Source organism: Pseudophryne corroboree, chromosome 10 (assembly GCF_028390025.1).
Source record: "Pseudophryne corroboree isolate aPseCor3 chromosome 10, aPseCor3.hap2, whole genome shotgun sequence".
NCBI classification, from domain to species: Eukaryota; Metazoa; Chordata; class Amphibia; order Anura; family Myobatrachidae; genus Pseudophryne; species Pseudophryne corroboree.
The window spans coordinates 128434299-128461477 of record NC_086453.1 but is presented as its reverse complement, the minus strand read 5'-3'; the positions used below and the strand labels follow the sequence as shown (position 1 = coordinate 128461477).

Genomic DNA, 27179 nt, shown 5'->3' with positions numbered 1-27179 from the left:
TCTAACTCTTTCTGCACATGTTATATCTGCCTCCCCTGCAGTGCACATGGTTTTGCCCAACTGCTAACAAAATTCCTGCTGCGATCAACTTGGAATTACCCCCCTTGTGTATGACTGCTAATAAATGTGTGATTTAAAATAAATAACAGTGAGATGTAAATATATATATAGAATTTTTTTTCAGAACAGTCCATATACGTATATATATATATATATATATATATATATATTGCAGGGGGATGAGGTTGTTACATGCGACCAAAGGTGTCAAATAAATAATGTAAAAAACCAGGTACTGATAAAAAAAATTAATTTTCATTTTAAAAAGGACGAGCACTAAAAAAAGGTTGGTAATAACTGAAACAATGAAAATAGACCAATGCAGCCTAGTAAAAAACTGTTGTATAAAAAAGAGCAAGAAGCTAGGCTGATAAAATCAAAGCTACATATGCCTAAAATTCATAAAAGGTACACACAGACATGGGAAAAATACGGTATAAAATACACAGGATAAAACATGAAAAAAGCTTATCTTTTAAGAGGTTGAGGTAAAATCAGAGTAGCACTCAGATTTTACCTCAACCTCTTAAAAGATAAGCTTTTTTCATGTTTTATCCTGTGTATTTTATACCGTATTTTTCCCATGTCTGTGTGTACCTTTTATGAATTTTAGGCATATGTAGCTTTGATTTTATCAGCCTAGCTTCTTGCTCTTTTTTATACAACAGTTTTTTACTAGGCTGCATTGGTCTATTTTCATTGTTTCAGTTATTACCAACCTTTTTTTAGTGCTCGTCCTTTTTAAAATTAAAATTAATTTTTTTATCAGTACCTGGTTTTTTACATTATTTATTTGACACCTTTGGTCGCTTGTAACAACCTCATCCCCCTGCACTATTTTCAATTTGTAGGCATATATACCAGTGCCTTCATATATCTTTGAGGTTTCTAAGCTGACGCCCTAAATACTAGGAAGGGAGTGTCCACCAGGTCTAGTTCTGTTTATTAGTCCAGAACGGTCTTTTTTCCCATACTGTTTATATACCTTAGATACTGTATCTGTGGCGCTGGTAGCTTCTTTTGTACACATATATATATATATATATATATATAAAATTCTTTGTGGATAGTCTGGCACTCCCAGTAAGAGACAATGTAGCCTGGGTGCCCTCCATGATAACAGGATATGACAACAAACAGACAGCGGCACTCCGGGACTTTTATGCAAAAAAGCTTGTATTTCAGTGTCACAAACACATGTGCCAACGTTTCGGGGCCCACAGCCCCTTTGTCAAGGTGAATACATTTAAAACAGTGTAATTTATTACCTTAAGAAAGGTTTAAAAACCCACCAGTCCGCATAAGGATGATACATTTATATATGTATATGTATATATATATATATATATATATATATATTTGTACACATACACACACATATATATATATATATATATATACATATATTTATCTATATCTGGGAGGGGTTACCAATATGTATCTTGCCTCTGGGCAACTGGGATGAATTTATGCCAATGTTTAGAAACCAAGGGACTTTGGGGGTTATTCAGAGATGGCTGCAGATCTTACTTCTGCAGCAAGATTTGCGTCCATCTACTCCCATGCTCGGGGCTGCCCACTAAAGGGCAAGTCCATCCATCATGTGTGTTGCGCCGCCCTACTATGTGTTTGCAATTTAATTATGAACACATCGATTTGAGGATGACCCCTGCCTTCGCAGCTTGGCTGATGGACATTTTTTTTTACTCGAAGTGGCTGCATGTGACGTCACGCAGCCACCCCAAAACCGGTCCGGACACACCTGCGTTGTCTGGACCACGCCCACTAAACACTGTGGGGCCACCCCCATGATGCCCACGGCTGTCAATCACTATGCAATCGCATCCTACAGGGATGCGATCGCATCGTGACAAGTCTATGGCCGGTGCGATGCAGGTGGGGCAGATGTAATATGTGCAGAGACATTTAGATTTGGGTGGGGTTTGTTCAAACTGAAATCTAAATTGCAGTGTAAAAATAAATCAGCCAGTATTTACCCTGCACAGAAACAATAAAACTCACCCAAATCTAAATCTTTGCACATGTTACATCTGCCCCACCTGCTGTGCAACATGGTTCTCACTGTCACTGTCACTGCTCCTGGCTGCCTGTAGGGGGAGCTGCAGCGGAAGCGCACAGCACAGCTCCTCGTCTCTCTGCTGTCTTCGGCTCCCACTGTGTGTGACTCTGCAGAAGCAAGGAGGCAGAGAGCTACAGCACACCAACTTTCAGGCACAAACACCTAGACGCCTAGCCGCAGCGTGACGTCATCGAGCCGCGACCTACCACCGAGCCGCAAACCATCTCCGCTGGACGCAGCGGAGTGGTAAGGAATTACAACTCCTTCTTATCTGCAGCACAGAAATTTAATGCGGTAGGGACAGCTTGGGCCTCACTAGCAAAGTGAGAACCGGAACGGACTGAGCTCTATCTACATACTCCATAAAGGAGCTGTAAACATACCGCACTATACCCAAAAAATGATTTTTCCATACAGGTGCCACTTGCATATACAAATCTTAGATCACATAATTACTTACAGCGCTCGTTATATGTTTTATCAGTATTCTTTTTCTAAACAGATCAACTTAATCTCATAAGACAGCGCAGTTGTCACATTTTTTAATAAAACAATAATAAAAGACAAGGATATTCTCTCAATATTTTCCAGTTGGTCAGAGTTACTGGTAGCTTTTAAGTTAATCCTTATATGACATCCCACACTTCTCTTCTATTTGCTGAGTATTTTTAACATCAAGTTATGCATAATCTACTAATGAGTTGTACATACAATACTTTACGTGTACCGCGCATCGTTCATCGTTAGTGCCTACACACTGAACCATATGAACGAGTTCTTGTTCATTAATGAAGGAGAATGTTCAAATCGTTCAGTGTTATCTGCCAATGTGTAGGGCCCATAAGTTACTTTGGGGTCTATTTACTAAGCCTTGGCTGGAGATAAAGTCGCTGGAGATAAAATACCAGCCAATCAGCTCCTAACTGTCATTCCACAGGCTGTGTTTGAAAAATGAGTTAGGAGCCGATTGGCTGGTACTTTATCTCCAGCGACTTTATCTCCATCCAAGGCTTAGTAAATAGACCCCTAAGTATCTAAATCTTGAAACCAATGTTAATTTACAGTTCCATTTGAGAAATACTAGCAAACAGTCTCATGCAAAAGTGTACAGGTTAGAGACTTTATTTGTTGGATATTAAAACATGGCCATGTCATAAAGGTTTAGAATAGTTTACCACGACTTCCTCTGTAATGATATATCACATTAGGGCAGTACGGATGGTGTAATGGTTAGCATTACTGCCTCACGGCACTAAGGTCATGGGTTCAATTCCCACAATGGCCCTAACTGTGTGGAGTTTGTATATTCTCCCCGTACTTGCATGGGTTTCCTCCGGGTACTCCGGTTTTCTCCCACAATCCAAAAATATACTGGTAGGTTAATTGGCTTCTGACAAAATTATCCCTAGTATGACGGTGTGCGGGTATAAATGTGCTAGGGAATATAGATTGTAAGCTCCACTGGGGCAGGGACTGATGTGAATGGCCAAATATTCTCTGTAAAGCACTGCAGAATATGTGTGCGCTATATAAATAACTGGTAATAAATAAAATTACACCAGCTGATCAACTACTGTGGAGAGCACGATTTGGGAATCTCTGAAAGGCTTCTACCTCCAGATATGGCTTTATAAAAAGGATTTGGTTGCAGAGCTGGAGTTCAGGAGCTACACTAATCAGAGGAAGTCGTGGTAAACTATTCTAAACCTTTATGACATGGCCATGTTTTAATATTCAACAAACAAGCTTGCAGTAATCAATTAACAGTTAAGCCTCTAACCTGTACACTTTTGCATGAGACTGTTTGCTAGTATTTCTCAAATGGAATGTAAATGAACATCGGTTTCAAGTAGAGATGTGCACTTGAAATTTTTCGGGTTTTGTGTTTTGGTTTTGGGTTCGGTTCCGCGGCCGTGTTTTGGGTTCGACCGCGTTTTGGCAAAACCTCACCGAATTTTTTTTGTCGGATTCGGGTGTGTTTTGGATTCGGGTGTTTTTTTTAAAAAACACTAAAAAACAGCTTAAATCATAGAATTTGGGGGTCATTTTGATCCCAAAGTATTATTAACCTCAAAAACCATAATTTCCACTCATTTTCAGTCTATTCTGAATACCTCACACCTCACAATATTATTTTTAGTCCTAAAATTTGCACCTAGGTCGCTGGATGACTAAGCTAAGCGACCCTAGTGGCCGACACAAACACCGTGCCCATCTAGGAGTGGCACTGCAGTGTCACGCAGGATGGCCCTTCCAAAAAACCCTCCCAAAACAGCACATGACGCAAAGAAAAAAAGAGGCGCAATGAGGTAGCTGTGTGAGTAAGATAAGCGACCCTAGTGGCCGACACAAACACCGGGCCCATCTAGGAGTGGCACTGCAGTGTCACGCAGGATGGCCCTTCCAAAAAACCCTCCCCAAACAGCACATGACGCAAAGAAAAAAAGAGGCGCAATGAGGTAGCTGTGTGAGTAAGATAAGCGACCCTAGTGGCCGACACAAACACCGTGCCCATCTAGGAGTGGCACTGCAGTGTCACGCAGGATGGCCCTTCCAAAAAACCCTCCCCAAACAGCACATGACGCAAAGAAAAAAAGAGGCGCAATGAGGTAGCTGTGTGAGTAAGATAAGTGACCCTAGTGGCCGACACAAACACCGGGCCCATCTAGGAGTGGCACTGCAGTGTCACGCAGGATGGCCCTTCCAAAAAACCCTCCCCAAACAGCACATGACGCAAAGAAAAAAAGAGGCGCAATGAGGTAGCTGTGTGAGCAAGATAAGCGACCCTAGTGGCCGACACAAACACCGGGCCCATCTAGGAGTGGCACTGCAGTGTCACGCAGGATGGCCCTTCCAAAAAACCCTCCCCAAACAGCACATGACGCAAAGAAAAAAAGAGGCGCAATGAGGTAGCTGTGTGAGTAAGATAAGCGACCCTAGTGGCCGACACAAACACCGGGCCCATCTAGGAGTGGCACTGCAGTGTCACGCAGGATGGCCCTTCCAAAAAACCCTCCCCAAACAGCACATGACGCAAAGAAAAAAAGAGGCGCAATGAGGTAGCTGTGTGAGTAAGATAAGCGACCCTAGTGGCCGACACAAACACCGTGCCCATCTAGGAGTGGCACTGCAGTGTCACGCAGGATGGCCCTTCCAAAAAACCCTCCCCAAACAGCACATGACGCAAAGAAAAAAAGAGGCGCAATGAGGTAGCTGTGTGAGTAAGATAAGCGACCCTAGTGGCCGACACAAACACCGTGCCCATCTAGGAGTGGCACTGCAGTGTCACGCAGGATGGCCCTTCCAAAAAACCCTCCCCAAACAGCACATGACGCAAAGAAAAAAAGAGGCGCAATGAGGTAGCTGTGTGAGTAAGATAAGCGACCCTAGTGGCCGACACAAACACCGTGCCCATCTAGGAGTGGCACTGCAGTGTCACGCAGGATGGCCCTTCCAAAAAACCCTCCCCAAACAGCACATGACGCAAAGAAAAAAAGAGGCGCAATGAGGTAGCTGTGTGAGTAAGATAAGCGACCCTAGTGGCCGACACAAACACCGTGCCCATCTAGGAGTGGCACTGCAGTGTCACGCAGGATGGCCCTTCCAAAAAACCCTCCCCAAACAGCACATGACGCAAAGAAAAAAAGAGGCGCAATGAGGTAGCTGTGTGAGTAAGATAAGCGACCCTAGTGGCCGACACAAACACCGTGCCCATCTAGGAGTGGCACTGCAGTGTCACGCAGGATGGCCCTTCCAAAAAACCCTCCCCAAACAGCACATGACGCAAAGAAAAAAAGAGGCGCAATGAGGTAGCTGTGTGAGTAAGATAAGCGACCCTAGTGGCCGACACAAACACCGTGCCCATCTAGGAGTGGCACTGCAGTGTCACGCAGGATGGCCCTTCCAAAAAACCCTCCCCAAACAGCACATGACGCAAAGAAAAAAAGAGGCGCAATGAGGTAGCTGTGTAAGTAAGATAAGCGACCCTAGTGGCCGACACAAACACCGTGCCCATCTAGGAGTGGCACTGCAGTGTCACGCAGGATGGCCCTTCCAAAAAACCCTCCCCAAACAGCACATGACGCAAAGAAAAAAAGAGGTGCAATGAGGTAGCTGTGTGAGTAAGATAAGCGACCCTAGTGGCCGACACAAACACCGTGCCCATCTAGGAGTGGCACTGCAGTGTCACGCAGGATGGCCCTTCCAAAAAACCCTCCCCAAACAGCACATGACGCAAAGAAAAAAAGAGGCGCAATGAGGTAGCTGTGTGAGTAAGATAAGCGACCCTAGTGGCCGACACAAACACCGTGCCCATCTAGGAGTGTCACTGCAGTGTCACGCAGGATGGCCCTTCCAAAAAACCCTCCCCAAACAGCACATGACGCAAAGAAAAAAAGAGGCGCAATGAGGTAGCTGTGTGAGTAAGATAAGCGACCCTAGTGGCCGACACAAACACCGGGCCCATCTAGGAGTGGCACTGCAGTGTCACGCAGGATGGCCCTTCCAAAAAACCCTCCCCAAACAGCACATGACGCAAAGAAAAAAAGAGGCGCAATGAGGTAGCTGTGTGAGTAAGATAAGCGACCCTAGTGGCCGACACAAACACCGGGCCCATCTAGGAGTGGCACTGCAGTGTCACGCAGGATGGCCCTTCCAAAAAACCCTCCCCAAACAGCACATGACGCAAAGAAAAAAAGAGGCGCAATGAGGTAGCTGTGTGAGTAAGATAAGCGACCCTAGTGGCCGACACAAACACCGGGCCCATCTAGGAGTGGCACTGCAGTGTCACGCAGGATGGCCCTTCCAAAAAACATTCCACAAACAGCACATGACGCAAAGAAAAATTAAAGAAAAAAGAGGTGCAAGATGGAATTGTCCTTGGGCCCTCCCACCCACCCTTATGTTGTATAAACAGGACATGCACACTTTAACCAACCCATCATTTCAGTGACAGGGTCTGCCACACGACTGTGACTGAAATGACGGGTTGGTTTGGACCCCCACCAAAAAAGAAGCAATTAATCTCTCCTTGCACAAACTGGCTCTACAGAGGCAAGATGTCCACCTCATCATCATCCTCCGATATATCACCGTGTACATCCCCCTCCTCACAGATTATCAATTCGTCCCCACTGGAATCCACCATCTCAGCTCCCTGTGTACTTTGTGGAGGCAATTGCTGCTGGTCAATGTCTCCACGGAGGAATTGATTATAATTCATTTTAATGAACATCATCTTCTCCACATTTTCTGGATGTAACCTCGTACGCCGATTGCTGACAAGGTGAGCGGCGGCACTAAACACTCTTTCGGAGTACACACTTGTGGGAGGGCAACTTAGGTAGAATAAAGCCAGTTTGTGCAAGGGCCTCCAAATTGCCTCTTTTTCCTGCCAGTATAAGTACGGACTGTGTGACGTGCCTACTTGGATGCGGTCACTCATATAATCCTCCACCATTCTTTCAATGGTGAGAGAATCATATGCAGTGACAGTAGACGACATGTCCGTAATCGTTGTCAGGTCCTTCAGTCCGGACCAGATGTCAGCATCAGCAGTTGCTCCAGACTGCCCTGCATCACCGCCAGCGGGTGGGCTCGGAATTCTGAGCCTTTTCCTCGCACCCCCAGTTGCGGGAGAATGTGAAGGAGGAGATGTTGACAGGTCGCGTTCCGCTTGACTTGACAATTTTGTCACCAGCAGGTCTTTGAACCCCAGCAGACTTGTGTCTGCCGGAAAGAGAGATCCAAGGTAGGCTTTAAATCTAGGATCGAGCACGGTGGCCAAAATGTAGTGCTCTGATTTCAACAGATTGACCACCCGTGAATCCTTGTTAAGCGAATTAAGGGCTCCATCCACAAGTCCCACATGCCTAGCGGAATCGCTCCGTGTTAGCTCCTCCTTCAATGTCTCCAGCTTCTTCTGCAAAAGCCTGATGAGGGGAATGACCTGACTCAGGCTGGCAGTGTCTGAACTGACTTCACGTGTGGCAAGTTCAAAGGGCATCAGAACCTTGCACAACGTTGAAATCATTCTCCACTGCGCTTGAGACAGGTGCATTCCACCTACTATATCGTGCTCAATTGTATAGGCTTGAATGGCCTTTTGCTGCTCCTCCAACCTCTGAAGCATATAGAGGGTTGAATTCCACCTCGTTACCACTTCTTGCTTCAGATGATGGCAGGGAAGGTTCAGTAGTTTTTGGTGGTGCTCCAGTCTTCTGTACGTGGTGCCTGTACGCCGAAAGTGTCCCGCAATTCTTCTGGCCACCGACAGCATCTCTTGCACGCCCCTGTCGTTTTTTTAAAAATCTGCACCACCAAATTCAAGGTATGTGCAAAACATGGGACGTGCTGGAATTTGCCCATATTTAATGCACACACAATATTGCTGGCGTTGTCCGATGCCACAAATCCACAGGAGAGTCCAATTGGGGTAAGCCATTCCGCGATGATCTTCCTCAGTTGCCGTAAGAGGTTTTCAGCTGTGTGCGTATTCTGGAAAGCGGTGATACAAAGCGTAGCCTGCCTAGGAAAGAGTTGGCGTTTGCGAGATGCTGCTACTGGTGCCGCCGCTGCTGTTCTTGCGGCGGGAGTCCATACATCTACCCAGTGGGCTGTCACAGTCATATAGTCCTGACCCTGCCCTGCTCCACTTGTCCACATGTCCGTGGTTAAGTGGACATTGGGTACAACTGCATTTTTTAGGACACTGGTGAGTCTTTTTCTGACGTCCGTGTACATTCTCGGTATCGCCTGCCTAGAGAAGTGGAACCTAGATGGTATTTGGTAACGGGGGCACACTGCCTCAATAAATTGTCTAGTTCCCTGTGAACTAACGGCGGATACCGGACGCACGTCTAACACCAACATAGTTGTCAAGGCCTCAGTTATCCGCTTTGCAGCAGGATGACTGCTGTGATATTTCATCTTCCTCGCAAAGGACTGTTGGACAGTCAATTGCTTACTGGAAGTAGTACAAGTGGGCTTACGACTTCCCCTCTGGGATGACGATCGACTCCCAGCAGCAACAACAGCAGCGCCAGCAGCAGTAGGCATTACACTCAAGGATGCATCGGAGGAATCCCAGGCAGGAGAGGACTCGTCAGAATTGCCAGTGACATGGCCTGCAGGACTATTGGCATTCCTGGGTAAGGAGGAAATTGACACTGAGGGAGTTGGTGGGGTGGTTTGCGTGAGCTTGGTTACAAGAGGAAGGGATTTACTGGTCAGTGGACTGCTTCCGCTGTCACCCAAAGTTTTTGAACTTGTCACTGACTTATTATGAATGCGCTGCAGGTGACGTATAAGGGAGGATGTTCCGAGGTGGTTAACGTCCTTACCCCTACTTATTACAGCTTGACAAAGGCAACACACGGCTTGACAAATGTTGTCCGCATTTCTGGTGAAATACTTCCACACCGAAGAGCTGATTTTTTTTGTATTTTGACCAGGCATGTCAATGGCCCTATTCCTCCCACGGACAACAGGTGTCTCCCCGGGTGCCTGACTTAAACAAACCACCTCACCATCAGAATCCTCCTGGTCAATTTCCTCCCCAGCGCCAGCAACACCCATATCCTCCTCATCCTGGTGTACTTCAACACTGACATCTTCAATCTGACTATCAGGAACTGGACTGCGGGTGCTCCTTCCAGCACTTGCAGGGGGCGTGCAAATGGTGGAAGGCGCATGCTCTTCACGTCCAGTGTTGGGAAGGTCAGGCATCGCAACCGACACAATTGGACTCTCCTTGTGGATTTGGGATTTCGAAGAACGCACAGTTCTTTGCGGTGCTTTTGCCAGCTTGAGTCTTTTCAGTTTTCTAGCGAGAGGCTGAGTGCTTCCATCCTCATGTGAAGCTGAACCACTAGCCATGAACATAGGCCAGGGCCTCAGCCGTTCCTTTCCACTCCGTGTGGTAAATGGCATATTGGCAAGTTTACGCTTCTCCTCCGACAATTTTATTTTAGGTTTTGGAGTCCTTTTTTTACTGATATTTGGTGTTTTGGATTTGACATGCTCTGTACTGTGACATTGGGCATCGGCCTTGGCAGACGACGTTGCTGGCATTTCATCGTCTCGGCCATGACTAGTGGCAGCAGCTTCAGCACGAGGTGGAAGTGGATCTTGATCTTTCCCTAATTTTGGAACCTCAACATTTTTGTTCTCCATATTTTAATAGGCACAACTAAAAGGCACCTCAGGTAAACAATGGAGATGGATGGATACTAGTATACTTATGGATGGACTGCCGAGTGCCGACACAGAGGTAGCTACAGCCGTGGACTACCGTACTGTGTCTGCTGCTAATATAGACTGGATGATAATGAGATGAAATCAATATATATATATATATATATGTATATATAATATCACTAGTACTGCAGCCGGACAGGTAGATAATATATTTATTAGGTAATGATGACTGATGACAGACCTGCTGGACACTGTCAGCTCAGCAGCACCGCAGACTGCTACAGTAAGCTACTATACTATAGTAGTATGTACAAAGAAGAAAGGAAAAAAAAAACCACGGGTAGGTGGTATACAATTATGGATGGACTGCCGAGTGCCAACACAGAGGTAGCTACAGCCGTGGACTACCGTACTGTGTCTGCTGCTAATATAGACTGGATGATAATGAGATGAAATCAATATATATATATGTATGTATATATGATATCACTAGTACTGCAGCTGGACAGGTAGATAATATATTTATTAGGTAATGATGACTGATGACGGACCTGCTGGACACTGTCAGCTCAGCAGCACCGCAGACTGCTACAGTAAGCTACTATACTATAGTAGTATGTACAAAGAAGAAAGAAAAAAAAAACCACGGGTAGGTGGTATACAATTATGGATGGACTGCCGAGTGCCGACACAGAGGTAGCTACAGCCGTGGACTACCGTACTGTGTCTGCTGCTAATATAGACTGGATGATAATGAGATGAAATCAATATATATATATGTATGTATATATAATATCACTAGTACTGCAGCCGGACAGGTAGATAATATATTTATTAGGTAATGATGACTGATGACGGACCTGCTGGACACTGTCAGCTCAGCAGCACCGCAGACTGCTACAGTAAGCTACTATACTATAGTAGTATGTACAAAGAAGAAAGAAAAAAAAAAACCACGGGTAGGTGGTATACAATTATGGATGGACTGCCGAGTGCCGACACAGAGGTAGCTACAGCCGTGGACTAACGTACTGTGTCTGCTGCTAATATAGACTGGATGATTGATAATGAGATGAAATCAATATATATATATGTATGTATATATAATATCACTAGTACTGCAGCCGGACAGGTAGATAATATATTTATTAGGTAATGATGACTGATGACGGACCTGCTGGACACTGTCAGCTCAGCAGCACCGCAGACTGCTACAGTAAGCTACTATACTATAGTAGTATGTACAAAGAAGAAAGAAAAAAAAAAAACCACGGGTAGGTGGTATACAATTATGGATGGACTGCCGAGTGCCGACACAGAGGTAGCTACAGCCGTGGACTATCGTACTGTGTCTGCTGCTAATATAGACTGGATGATTGATAATGAGATGAAATCAATATATATATATATATAATATCACTAGTACTGCAGCCGGACAGGTAGATAATATATTTATTAGGTAATGATGACTGATGACGGACCTGCTGGACACTGTCAGCTCAGCAGCACCGCAGACTGCTACAGTAAGCTACTATACTCTATAGTAGTATGTACAAAGAAGAAAGAAAAAAAAAAAACCACGGGTAGGTGGTATACAATTATGGATGGACTGCCGAGTGCCGACACAGAGGTAGCTACAGCCGTGGACTACCGTACTGTGTCTGCTGCTAATATAGACTGGATGATAATGAGATGAAATCAATATATATATATGTATGTATATATAATATCACTAGTACTGCAGCCGGACAGGTAGATAATATATTTATTAGGTAATGATGACTGATGACGGACCTGCTGGACACTGTCAGCTCAGCAGCACCGCAGACTGCTACAGTAAGCTACTATACTATAGTAGTATGTACAAAGAAGAAAGAAAAAAAAAAACCACGGGTAGGTGGTATACAATTATGGATGGACTGCCGAGTGCCGACACAGAGGTAGCTACAGCCGTGGACTAACGTACTGTGTCTGCTGCTAATATAGACTGGATGATTGATAATGAGATGAAATCAAAATATATATATGTATGTATATATAATATCACTAGTACTGCAGCCGGACAGGTAGATAATATATTTATTAGGTAATGATGACTGATGACGGACCTGCTGGACACTGTCAGCTCAGCAGCACCGCAGACTGCTACAGTAAGCTACTATACTATAGTAGTATGTACAAAGAAGAAAGGAAAAAAAAAAACCACGGGTAGGTGGTATACAATTATGGATGGACTGCCGAGTGCCGACACAGAGGTAGCTACAGCCGTGGACTACCGTACTGTGTCTGCTGCTAATATAGACTGGATGATAATGAGATGAAATCAATATATATATATGTATGTATATATAATATCACTAGTACTGCAGCCGGACAGGTAGATAATATATTTATTAGGTAATGATGACTGATGACGGACCTGCTGGACACTGTCAGCTCAGCAGCACCGCAGACTGCTACAGTAAGCTACTATACTATAGTAGTATGTACAAAGAAGAAAGAAAAAAAAAACCACGGGTAGGTGGTATACAATTATGGATGGACTGCCGAGTGCCGACACAGAGGTAGCTACAGCCGTGGACTAACGTACTGTGTCTGCTGCTAATATAGACTGGATGATTGATAATGAGATGAAATCAAAATATATATATGTATGTATATATAATATCACTAGTACTGCAGCCGGACAGGTAGATAATATATTTATTAGGTAATGATGACTGATGACGGACCTGCTGGACACTGTCAGCTCAGCAGCACCGCAGACTGCTACAGTAAGCTACTATACTATAGTAGTATGTACAAAGAAGAAAGGAAAAAAAAAACCACGGGTAGGTGGTATACAATTATGGATGGACTGCCGAGTGCCGACACAGAGGTAGCTACAGCCGTGGACTAACGTACTGTGTCTGCTGCTAATATAGACTGGATGATTGATAATGAGATGAAATCAATATATATATGTATGTATATATAATATCACTAGTACTGCAGCCGGACAGGTAGATAATATATTTATTAGGTAATGATGACTGATGACGGACCTGCTGGACACTGTCAGCTCAGCAGCACCGCAGACTGCTACAGTAAGCTACTATACTCTATAGTAGTATGTACAAAGAAGAAAGGAAAAAAAAAAACCACGGGTAGGTGGTATACAATTATGGATGGACTGCCGAGTGCCGACACAGAGGTAGCTACAGCCGTGGACTACCGTACTGTGTCTGCTGCTAATATAGACTGGATGATAATGAGATGAAATCAATATATATATATGTATGTATATATAATATCACTAGTACTGCAGCCGGACAGGTAGATAATATATTTATTAGGTAATGATGACTGATGACGGACCTGCTGGACACTGTCAGCTCAGCAGCACCGCAGACTGCTACAGTAAGCTACTATACTATAGTAGTATGTACAAAGAAGAAAGAAAAAAAAAACCACGGGTAGGTGGTATACAATTATGGATGGACTGCCGAGTGCCGACACAGAGGTAGCTACAGCCGTGGACTAACGTACTGTGTCTGCTGCTAATATAGACTGGATGATTGATAATGAGATGAAATCAATATATATATATGTATGTATATATAATATCACTAGTACTGCAGCCGGACAGGTAGATAATATATTTATTAGGTAATGATGACTGATGACGGACCTGCTGGACACTGTCAGCTCAGCAGCAACGCAGACTGCTACAGTAAGCTACTATACTATAGTAGTATGTACAAAGAAGAAAGAAAAAAAAAAAACACGGGTAGGTGGTATACAATTATGGATGGACTGCCGAGTGCCGACACAGAGGTAGCTACAGCCGTGGACTAACGTACTGTGTCTGCTGCTAATATAGACTGGATGATTGATAATGAGATGAAATCAATATATATATGTATGTATATATAATATCACTAGTACTGCAGCCGGACAGGTAGATAATATATTTATTAGGTAATGATGACTGATGACGGACCTGCTGGACACTGTCAGCTCAGCAGCACCGCAGACTGCTACAGTAAGCTACTATACTCTATAGTAGTATGTACAAAGAAGAAAGAAAAAAAAAAAACCACGGGTAGGTGGTATACAATTATGGATGGACTGCCGAGTGCCGACACAGAGGTAGCTACAGCCGTGGACTAACGTACTGTGTCTGCTGCTAATATAGAGTCTAGACTGGATGATAAATTATTGATAATGAGATGAAATCAATATAATATCACTAGTACTGCAGCCGGACAGGTACTATATATATTTATTATGTAATGACTGATGACGGACCTGCTGGACACTGTCAGGTCAGCACAGCACCGCAGACTGCTACAGTAAGCTACTATAGTAGTATGTATAAAGAAGAATGAAAAAAAAAAAACCACGGGTAGGTGGTATACAATATTATATATATATATATATATATATATATATTATATACAATTATATATATATATATATATATATATATATATTAAACTGGTGGTGATTGATTATTAAACTGGTGGTCACTTCAGGTCACGCTGCAACTTGCAACTAGTACTCCGAGGCCTAAGCAGACAATCACAAAATATATTATTATACTGGTGGTCAGTGTGGTCACAACAATGGCAGTGTGGCACTGACTCTGGCAGCAAAAGTGTGCACTGTGACTGTACGTTATATGTACTCCTGAGTCCTGCTCTCAGACTCTAACTGCTCCCCACTGTCAGTGTCTCCCCCACAAGTCAGATAATACACTTACAGTCACACTATCTATTATCTAATCTAGTATAAATATCACTTCAGCAAGTAGTATAGTAGTATACAGTATAGTAGTACTCCTCCTAATAATGCTCCCCAAAATACTGTGTCTCTCTCTTCTCTAAACGGTGAGGACGCCAGCCACGTCCTCTCCCTATGACTCTCAATGCACGTGTGAAAATGGCGGCGACGCGCGGCTCCTTATATAGAATCCGAGTCTCGCGATAGAATCCGAGCCTCGCGAGAATCCGACAGCGTGATGATGACGTTCGGGCGCGCTCGGGTTAGCCGAGCAAGGCGGGAAGATCCGAGCCTGCTCGGACCCGTGTAAAAAACCTGAAGTTCGGGCGGGTTCGGATTCAGAGGAATCGAACCCGCTCATCTCTAGTTTCAAGATTTGGATACAAAGTAACTTATGGGCCCTACACACTGGCAGATAACACTGAACGATATGAACGTTCTTGTTCATTAGTGAACGAGAACGCGTTCATATCATTCAGTGGGGGTAATTCCAAGTTGATCGCAGCAGGAATTTAGTTAGCAGTTGGGCAAAACCATGTGCACTGCAGGGGGGCAGATATAACATGTGCAGAGAGAGTTAGATTTGGGTGGGTTATTTTATTTCTGTGCAGGGTAAATACCGGCTGCTTTATTTTTACACTGCAAATTAGATTGCAGATTGAACTCACCACACCCAAATCTAACTCTCTCTGCACATGTTATATCTGCCTCCCCTGCAGTGCACATGGTTTTGCCCAACTGCTAACAAAATTCCTGCTGCGATCAACTTGGAATTACCCCCAGTGTGTAGGCACCAACGATGAACGATGCGCGGCCCTGCGCTCGTTCATCATTGGTGCCCTGTCGCTTATGCATTACACAAGCTCGTCCATATTAGTATCGGCCATCGGGCAGCTCGGCAGCAAGTTGACAAGTGTGAAGGGCCCAAAACTCTGTGTGCCTTTGCATGAAAGCTTCTTTGTTGCATTTAATAGATTTGAAAAGTAACAGCTGAATACAAAATACCCAGCTTAAGAGAGCTCTCTATAGAAGAAGGCTGTAACCAGGGCCGGTACTACACCTTGTGGCGCCCAGTGCGAAAGTTTCCACTGGCGCCCCCCCCCCCCCCCGCAATGAAACAATTTGTGCGCACCAGAGGCGTGCGTCAAAAAGTAGGGGCGTGGCTTCATAGGGGAGGGACGTGGCCACAGTTATGCCCCCAGATTTTCCCCAAGTAGTTGTGCCCCCGAGTTGATTTACCCCCAGTAGATTTGCCCCCTGTAGCTGTGCCCCCTGTAGCTATGCCCCATCATTGTGCCCCCTGTTGCTTTTCCCCAGTAGCTGTTCCCCCTGTTGTGCCCTCTGCTGCTGTGCCCCCTGTTGTGCCATCTGCTGCTGTGCCCCCTGTTGCTGTGTCAATATTTGTGCCCTCTGCTGCTGTTCCCCCTGTTGTGCCCACTGCTGCTGTGCCCCCTGTTGCTGTGTCAATATTTGTGCCCTCTGCTACTGTGCCCCCTGTTTTGCCCTCTGCTGCTGTGCCCCCTGTTGCTGTGCCAGTAGTTGTGCCCTCTGCTGCTGTGCCCCCTGTCGCTGTCAAACACACACAAAAATAAAAAAATAAAAAAACAATATTTACCACTGCCCCGCTCCTGCTTCCCGACCGCTGCTGCTGCTCCGTCTGGCCGTCGCGGCTCCTCTCTATGGGAGAGACGTCATGACATCTCTCCCATAGCAGCGCCGCACAGACTCTAGAGGTCAATAATGACCTCTAGTGTCTGTCACTGGTGCCGGCTGCAGCAGACGCCCACACAGCCCACGGCGTCTGCTGCAGCCGGGGAGCGGGGTGAGGGTAGGCGGCGGTGCCTGCGCGGTGACTGCGGCCGCGCCCCCAGGCCGCAGCGCCCCGGGCACAGGCACTGCTTGCCCGCACCAAGAACCGCTCCTGGCTGTAACCTATATGCTTAAGCATTATATATAAAAGGATTTTGTACTGTATATGTAGGTTGTTCTTTTTGGTACACGTAAAGTATTGTATGTACAAATCAATCATTAGTAGATTATGCATAACTATATATTAAAAATACTCAGCAACTAGAAGAGAAGTGTGGGATGTCATATAAGGATTAACTTTAAAGCTACCAGTAACTCTGACCAACTGGAAAATATTGAGAAAATATCCTTTTCTTTTATTATTGTTTTAATTCTATTTTTATGGAAAATAAATAAACAAATAATAAGGAATACAAAATAAAGAGTTCCTTTTTAATCAATATTTGCCAGCACTTTTTATTATTTTCTCTCTCTATTTTTTTGATGTTTTATAGGCTTATTAAACATGATCATCCATTGCTTGCGACAAAGAAACCACATTTCCCGCTTACAGCTAGATGCCACCAATTGTGGCTTCATACTGCTGCACTATTCTGGGTGGATAACTGCAGTACTTTAATAAGTCCATGTGACTCAAGCCTGACATCTATGCCTGCTTACCAGTACTTACATGAAGGGCAACTCCTTTATAATGCATTTCACTAACAATTGACAATAAACAAAAGGCATATATAATGTACCTGTGTATGTAATTGTTTTTATGGAGATGCATGAGTCCGAGTGTTATCTCATAAGCCATTCTCTGCAAGGTTGTAAGGTCACAGGTTAAGAGATCAGGAGTCATGCCATCTGCCTTCCGCTGGGCTCTAAGGTATCTTTTCAAATCACCCTAAAGAAGAAAGCAGGAAAAGCACAAGATGCAATTGTTGTTGTTACAAGTTTTGTACAAGAAAAAACAAAAGGATTTTCCCATGCAACCTAGGGCTATTAGTAACAAGACCTGTACACTATACGGTAATAGAAAACTTCTAGATCTTGGTTACATATATTTTGCGAAAAATCTGATAAGCCTTCAGACCACGTCAAGGCGTCTCTATTACTGGAGGTCCCTAATACAAAGAATAAGTCCAGGACCCTGTGTTTGGTACAGGTTTAACATTTTTATTATTATTATTATTACTGTCATTATTAATGAGCAGAAGAAGAAGGAGAAGGAGGAGGAGGAGAAAGAGAAGATAAGGAGAAGGAGAAGAAAATTGTAAGCTCTCATGAGCAGGGCTCTCTTCCCACTTCTACTTTCCTTCCTTCACTTGCACCATGATCGCTTCACTGCCAACTTTGGCACTAAACCATTAGGTTCAGCCGTTCAGCTGCTGGTTTGGGGCTCATAAATGCTGATGCAGCAAAGTTTATAAACCTTGTCATTATTCTGCAATGCTTTGTACTGTAAAGGTGGGTACACACTTAGCGATAAAGTAAACAACGTCGCTCATTTTGACCTTTCCTGAACGTCGTTAGTTACTTTATCGCTAAGTGTGTATGCCGCCGCATGATGTCACTGTGCGATATCATTAGTGATATCGCACAGTATGTATGCCCGCCGTCAGGCGGCCAGCACAGAGGGGAAACACTATGCGACAGATCTTTTGTAGCACCATGTAAATAAAGGATAATAACAATCATAAATTTTATTTAAGGGACAACAATTTATGTAGCCCTGTATATGTAAGAAATTGCGTTACAAACAAAATTACACACATTACACAAATTACACAGAAGGTAAACACTGGTCTGCCCAAAGGAGCTTACAGTCTAAGTGGTATGGGAAACACGTGATGCACATAGGGGGTAATTCCAAGTTGATCGCAGCAGGAAATTTTTTAGTAGTTGGGCAAAACCATGTGCACTGCAGGGGGAGCAGATATAACATGTGCAGAGAGAGTTAGATTTGGGTGGGTTATTTTGTTTCTGTGCAGGGTAAGTACTGGCTGCTTTATTTTTACACTGCAGATTGCAGATTGAACTCACCACACCCAAATCTAACTCTCTCTGCACATGTTATATCTGCTCCCCTGCAGTGCACATGGTTTTGCCCAACTACTAAAAAATTTCCTGCTGCGATCAACTTGGAATTACCCCCATAATGTATAAGGTTAATAACAATGGTAGATGTGGATGGCTGTATGTTAGGGAGAGCCAGAGCAGACAGAGATTGTGGAGTAAAGCAGTGGATCAAACATTTTGCTGATTGATGGATGATAGGATGGGGTAGAGAGAGTCCCAGAATTCTTGAAGGTATTCATAGCATGACGATATGGGGACATATAATATTAGATAGAAAGTCACTAGATGAGTGAAGAGGATGGCTATAAGGTTTTGGTCAGAAAAATAGCTTAAGATAGCAAAAAAAGATATGGAGAATATAGAAAAATGTAAATGTGTTTTTCTGTCTTGATGCTACAAAATGTGTAAAATGTGTCTCTAGGGGGACATGCCTTGGTTAGGTGAAGCTCTATATTTAATTTTAGGATAACACTTAATTTTAGAATCCAACATGGGGATAATTCAGACCTGATCGTAGATGTGCTAAATTTAGCACATCTACGTTCAGTTTCTCTGTAATGTGGGGGGCGCCCAGCATGTCAGGCCCTCCCCTCCCCCCCCCCCCCCCCGCGCAGGTACAAAAAAGCAACGCACGGCGGCAATGCTTTTGTACCTGACAAGTAGCTCCCTGCCGACACAGCTCATGCATGCTGGCAGGGGGCTAACCGCCGCGTCCCAGGTCGCAGTGGATGCGTGTGATGTCATGCGGCCACCGCAGCCCGCCCCCCCTAGCGGTCTGGACACGTCTCCATTGTGACAGGCAGAGGCGATCGCACCAGTTAGATGCTTTTGCATCTCACTGGCTGCACATGCGCAGTGTGCCCGCCATGCGTGCGCACTGCGCATAGTAATTCAGTCTGTGTTTGCTGCCACGATGCAGTCTGAATTACACCCATAATTAGCAAGTCAAAATTACTGTGGAGGTTTAATGTGGTAACAAAACAGGCATCCACATTACCAAGGGGACAGATTTCTATCACTTAGGGTAAGATTTTACTGTAAGCAAGTGGTGGGACAGGATTGTGAGAGGCAAATAAGACCTGCCTCTTTCTCATCCTCACCAGAAAAAAATATAATGTTGGAGTGTAGTCATGTCTGGGAAGATTGTTTTATTAAAACAAGCACAACCTACAAAACTATTATAGAGTACGTTATAGATGGAAGTGAGATATACTGTATTGTTTTGCTGCACTGTAAAAACGTGGATGGTGGTCCACACCAAGGTCCGACCCATGAACACCTTAAGCCCACCCCATTATTTATTTAAACGCTTCTGTTAAGGCGGCTACTCACGGAGCGATCGCTGCTTAAAATCTAAGCAATCTGACTAGATTGCTTAGATTTTAAGCAGCGGTCGCTCCGTGTGTACCCTCACAGCGATAGCGATGCGCAGCCCCGCGCATCGCTATCGCTGGTGCTAGATTGACCTGCAGGCCAATCTAGCAGGTCGCTCACTTCACCCGCTGGGTGAAACGAGCGCCCCCCTGTCTCCCCCCGCACGCTCAGCACAGATCGCGCTGTGCTGAGCGGGGGGAGAGATGTGTGCTGAGCGAACCGCTCAGCACACATCTCTCCCCAAATCGGCCCGTGAATTCGGCCCTTTAGAGATGTGCGTATTGGTTCTCCAAAAACCCAAATTTTGTGAATCAGAACCAAACCAAAACCCGCTTTGGATCATCATGGTTTTGGATTGCAAATATTACATGATTTTAGCTGTTTTTATTGATATTTATCGATTTTTATGTATGATTATCAATTTTAAACCGATCTGAAATCCTAATCAAAACACTTGTCGGTGGTATTGCAAAACCAAAACACAATGATGAAATAAGAACCAAAACACGACAATATGTGTACATTTCTAGCTGTGTTTCTCCTAAAAATGTTTATTTAGCAGATTCTGTTAATACAAGGATTAAATAAATTACAAACCTGAGGTTATGATAATAGTAGTCTATATTATTATTAGATGTATTACATGGGTTACACTTGCATGTTTGAAGGATTTAATTACACGGGTATAATTGCACACACATATGCATTTTTAAGGAGTGCACCCCCCCCCCCCCCCCCTCACCCTCCCCCGACTCATGGACTCATGTGCACTACACAACCCTTTTGCCATATATTGTACAGTGCTGATGTATATATTTAGGGTGTAGAAAATCATATGAAACAGGAAAAAAACAAACCTAGAAATAGTGAAAGCTACAGATGAGTTAGCCAGGACTTAATTGACTGTGGTGTCTTTCTCTTACAGGAGCTTATAGGCAAATGAATATCTAACCACATGTGTCAAATGTATTACATGTAAAGGAATTAACTGCTTATTGACTTATAAGTCACGTCTGCAATCTAGTTGGGAGCAGATTTTGTAAGCGATCAGCAGTTTATCAATTCAGTGCAGTATCCCTGTGACATATCTGTTCATTGTGTAACAATCTCCCCTGACACTTTCTATTTATTTATTTACAGTTATTTATATAGCGTACACATATTACGCAGCACTTTACAGAGAATATTTAGCCATTCACATTAGCATTATCAAACCATTCAGAATGTAATGTTGCTTTGACCTTACCAGTTGGCAAAACTCCATGATAAGAAGGAAGGGGATGGTCTCAGTGCATAGGCCCAGGCATTGCAGAATATTGGGGTGTTGCAGGCTTCTTAAAGATAAAAAGAAAAAAAATCCCAATTATCAGTATACTGTACATGGGTAAGCTCCGAATGAGACACAATCTGCAATAGTTGTGGATACATAGAATTATCTCTATTTCCTCTTTCATAGTGCCAGTCAGGTAGCTGACTTTGGGGTATATTCAATTGACGTCCAAAGCTGCAGTCTATCGAAAAGACGGCAGTTTTCGACTTTTTTTAGGTCGGAAGGAGTTCCAACCTATTCAATATTTTCGACAAGTTGAGGTATTCGACTTGTCGAAAAGCACGTGGATCAGCGGAATAGCTGCCAGTCCACGTGCTTGTGTCAAAAACAGGGCCAAAACTGATAGGTTTTGGCCCCCTTTTCGACCATCTCAGTTCGACATAAAAAAATGTTGGACTGAGATGTGGGACCCAGAGGAGGAGAGGGGGGAGAGCCACAGGTAGACGGGGGACGGCCGCGGGCATATAGGGGAGATCAGCGCTACATCACAGCGCTGCAGCAGGATGTCACACAGCCGCGCCTCTCTCGGCAGCTTCCACCCGGCTCCAGCAAGTGAGGTTACGCTTGCTGGAGCCGGGTGGACACTGCTGTGAGGTCGGGCGGCTGTGTGACATCCTCCTGCAGTGCTACTGTAGCGCTGATCTCCTCCGTCTGCCCGCCGGCTGTCCTCGCTGGTCTCCCCACGGCTCCCCCCGCTCTCCTCCTCTGGGTCCCTCATCTCAATTCAACTTGAAAAAGTCGAATTGAGATGAGATTGAATAGGGGTTGTCAGACGCTAATTGAATATACCCCTTTATATCTTGAACTATAAGAGTTAATGAAAGGTTCACAAGGCTTAGAGAATGCATGTTGAGAACGTCAATAACAGGGTCATAATTTGAGTCAACAGGATACAGAATACATTGCTATTCAGATGACGATAGGAAAAAACATAACTCTTCAGTAGGAACCAACATGTTTGTGATATGCATAACTAGATTAATAATGGGGCAGATAGGAATAAGGTTCCAGGCCTCCATATAAAAATAGGCCCGTCATGATATAGTTGCATAGTTAATGAGGCTGAAAAGAGGCAAAATGCCCATCGGGTTCAACCTGTAATCTGTCCTAAGCCGAGTTCATTATAATGTCCTAATTGAAATAATGATTTATGCTTAGTTAACAACTGAAAATCATGTTCCTACCAGATTAAATATAACAATATTTTAACTGTTTTAACCTTGGAAATCTTTTTCAGTCTGAAATTTATCCAATCCGTTTTTAAATGCATATATAGTGTCCGTCATTACCACCTTCACTGTCAGGGAATTCCAGATCCTTATTGCCCTAAGAGTGAAGGACTCTTTCCTACGTAGCTTATGGAATTTTCTCTCCTCTAGCCTCAGCGAGTGACCTTGCGTCAGAGTTCTTTTAATAAACAATTCCTCTGATAACTCTTTGTAATTTCCCTTTATATATTTGAAGATATTGATAATGTCTCCTCTTAGACGCCTCTTCACTGCATGCGAGCCCCAGCACTCAAATTATGCATTGTTCCTCTACTAGAGTTTCAGTAACTTGGTGGAGCATGACCATAAATGCACTTGGGTCCTTGGTTTGTAGCTATGGAAACTGCACCAATATTAGCCCTCCTGCTAATCAAAGTGGATGCTCCTGAGAAACCCCTGTCCCCTCATTTATGAAGGGTTCTGTTTTTTAGAGGCTAACTATGGGGGTCATTCCGAGTTGATCGCTCGGTAGCTATTTTTTGCAGCGCTGCGAACAGATAGTCGCCGCCTATAGGGGCATGTATGTTTGCTTTGCAAGTGTGTGATCACATGTGCAGACAGGCACTACAAAAATGTTTTGTGCAGTTTCTGGGTAACTCAGAACTTACTCAGCCACTGCGATCACTACAGCCTGTTCTGGCCCGGAATTGACGTCAGACACCCGCCCTGCAAACGCTTGGACACGCCTGCGTTTTTCTAACCACTCCCAGAAAACGGTCAGTTGACACCCACAAACGCCTTCTTCCTGTCAATCTCCTTGCGATCGCCGGTGCAAATGAATTCTTCATAAAATCCACTGCTCAGCAATGATCCGCTGTGTACCTGTATGATGTGCCTGCACATTGCGGTGCATACGCATGCGCAGTTCTGACCTGATCGCAGCGCAGCGAAATATCCTAGCATGCGATCAGGTTGGAATAACCCTCTATGTCCTTTCTGTTTGGCCACACCACTTAAGCCTGGGCCCCTACCACTGAATTCCCTGGTGGTCCCTTCGTGCCCCAGTCAGACACTGCTGGGATAAGTAATGTCACATACTCTACTGTATTAGACATTATGAAGAACATATTGTAAATAATTTCATGATTAAACATTCTTTGGAACATTTCAACTACAGGAATCACATTTTTGTAATAGTGTCTGCAGAAATTTTTTTCTATATCTGCAGGTATATGTATTACCTGAACATATTTTGAATAAAAAGGCATATAAAAAAAGAAATATAATAGTTGTAAGCAGAAGGGTTTACTCCTCTGTGCATTTAGATACTTCAGGGTCAATCCAAAAAACCACAATGATATCGCTGGTGTGAGTCCTCACGGCAGCGGAAGCACTTTTTGGCTGCCCAAATTTGCACAAAAGTACTCGCTACCCCATTGAGGTCTGGGCAAATTGGGACTGATTTCAGCCCACGAAGGGTGCGAGATTGGGTGACGTTGTCGGCGTTGAAACGCTGCAGCAACGGCACATCACACACTTCGTGGCTAATTAGATTGACCTCGATTGGCCACTTTGTCTGCACGTGTTCATACAGGAGTTGGTCATACAGGAGTTGGTCATACAGGAGTTGCTGTTACAACAATCTATTGCCCTGATTGGCTTCAGGTTGTTCTTGCTTGTTTCTTGTCATCTTCATGTACAATTTTGAGAAATGAATGCAATAGGCACTGTGACTCGAGATCATTAGAAAATGTGTAACGGGGAAACATGAATCTGTAATAATAAAATGTGAGAAATCATAGTACATCCTATTTTTTGGATACATTTGCAAGATAACCTACCAACTTTATAGGGGTTCAATAACAAGGTGTACTGACAGTCTGACACATCATTAAATCAGACCCGTGGGCACTAGTTATAAATGTATAGACAGAAGAAGAAAATCTGGTTTCTAAAAGGCCAGGAAACTGTACACAAATCAAATGATTTCCTCTCTATTACATTAAGCTAATTTTATTTTTCCTGTTGCTCATAATAGTTTCAATTCCTCCTGAATATTATAAGAGAAAAACAAATCTGCAAGACGGAGATCTAGGTCACATTCCTATTATGGGTAAGCAGAACATCACAGATCAGTGGTTAAGTCTGTGCGCAAGATAATCCTTCAGTGAATATCTTGTGAAATTGGGGAAGATTTTCTCAGAATTTATATGGGAGCGTCTATCGTGCTGTGGGTGTTCTGTATGTGTCCTGACAATACAGTTCTTCTAAGTAGAAGGTTTGCGGCAATAAGGTGAGATCTGACCTTGCCGCAGGTGACAGAGTGCTAGGGCCGACAGGTAGGCAAAGGACACCTTAACATAGATCAATCATTTTGGGGCGCTTGCAAGCTTGTAACAATTAAAAATAGTAAACATTAAAAGGTGCCACAATAAAAAAAAAGTTCATAGGCAGGGCTGGATAAAGGGTCACATGGGCCTGGGGATGAAATGATTAAGGTCCAATTCTGAGAAGGGGAGGAGCTATGACCAGTGCTGTGTGGATGCAGCCAGTGCTCCACTATCAGCCCCAGTGTTTCCCTAAATATATGAAAATAGAAAAAGTGCAGAATTTTGATAAAAAAAATAGAAATAGAATTTTAATAATTGTGATTTATGGCTGACTGTGTGGCCAGGTCATGCTGCCATGATGATGGGCCTATTTTTATGTAGAGGCCTGGAGCTGTAGTTCCATCTGCCCCATTGTTAAACTGGTCCTATGTATAGGGCGTCCTCTTTTTTTTGTGTATTCTGTTTTTATTGAAAACAATGAACAGTTACAATGAAAAAAATTACACTCCGTCTGGACAGCAGAAAACATACAATGGACCAACATATTAAGAAAGAGAAGAGAAAACAGTGTATACACATGTCCAGTAAGCAAATTCAAGTATTCTGGTAAAACACTGCGAATCATAATAACCTAAGTCCAACATATAAGAAAAGTTGAAGCTTGATATCGAATCCAGATATAACGGGGCATATTCCAATATAAATCACAATTTAAATAAAAATTAAAGAAGGGGGACTAGAGGACGTAGGAGGGGTAGAAGGCGTTAAAAAGAACGAGATAAAGGAGAGGGAAGATCAGGGTAGGGAAGTCAAATTCACGCTAAAGTATCTTAATTAGGACACATCACATGAATAATTGCGAAAAAGAAGTGAGAAACGGGAGTATCCAACCTCTTCTACTGTGTTAAAAACATATAATCCCTGTACAGGGCTGAGGCTTTATAAGTTAGCCAGGGAGACCATATAGAATTAAAGTCAACAATCCCATCTCTAGAAGTTAAAAGTATTTCCTCCATAGCCATATAATAATCAATCTTAGAGAACCACATTTTACGTGTAGGAGGACTGGTAGATCTCCACAGGGTAGGTATCGTCGATCTGTCTGCATTACCCAGATGTCGTTGCAATGAAGATTTATAATCTGGTAGGGCCATAGAAGAGTGATTCAACAACCAAAAGGCCGGAGTAGTAGGAACAGTAATATGGAGAATATTTTGGGAAGTTGCTATGACATCGTTCCAATAGGAGGCTAACAGGGGCAGCTCCACCAAATGTGCAGTAATGTACCCAAAGTCTTACAGCATCTCCAACAGTTAGCAGAAACTGAAGGAGAGATAGCATGTAAAAGAGTAGGGTGTCTGTACTATCGCATTAGAATCTTATATTGTGTTTCTCTAGTCTGTATACATACAGAGCTATTCTGGGTTTTGAGGAAAATAGCCCCCCATTCCTTGTCGGAGAACCTCAGGTTCAGGTCACTCTCCCACTTTAGAGTAAAAGATGGAAGGGTGAGATTATCGGGTACATGCAATAGTTTATACAGTGTGGAAATCATGTGAGTAGGGTTAATTGGGGCAACACATAATCTCTCAAATTGTGTTAAGTCTCTGGTGGCTCGTGAAAGCCTATGATCCGAATTTAAATAGTGCCTGACCTGAAGATATTTCCAAAAATCAGTTTGTGGAATGTTCCATTTAGTACGAACATCCGCAAATTGTTTAACTCCAGATTTTTGTACTAATTGTCCAACTCTAAAAAGTCCCTCCAATGCCCATGTGCGAAAGTGAGTGAGAAAAATACCCGGCATAAAATCTGAGTTACCCAAAAAAGTGGTTAAGGGGCCAAAGTCCGAGGAAATATACGAACATCGTCGTACAGTTTTCCAGAAAGACAGTGTGGGGGAGATAGTAGGATGAGGTGCAGCCAATTTGGGTATAGTAGGAAGCCATGGAAATATTTCAGGG

The 27179-nt window shown here is 43.8% G+C and overlaps 1 protein-coding gene across 2 annotated transcripts in view; it reads right to left on the bottom strand.

The window, feature by feature from the left end:
* Positions 1–27179, bottom strand: part of LMTK3 (lemur tyrosine kinase 3) — a 239515-nt gene that overhangs the window by 81735 nt on the left and 130601 nt on the right. For both annotated transcript variants that reach the window (XM_063942786.1, XM_063942787.1), the window contains exons 7-8: positions 21594–21681; positions 17650–17798 (exon numbers count right to left, since the gene is read on the bottom strand). In XM_063942786.1, coding sequence (XP_063798856.1) covers positions 17650–17798; positions 21594–21681 — 237 coding nt within the window. The remainder of the gene's footprint in view (positions 1–17649; positions 17799–21593; positions 21682–27179) is intronic.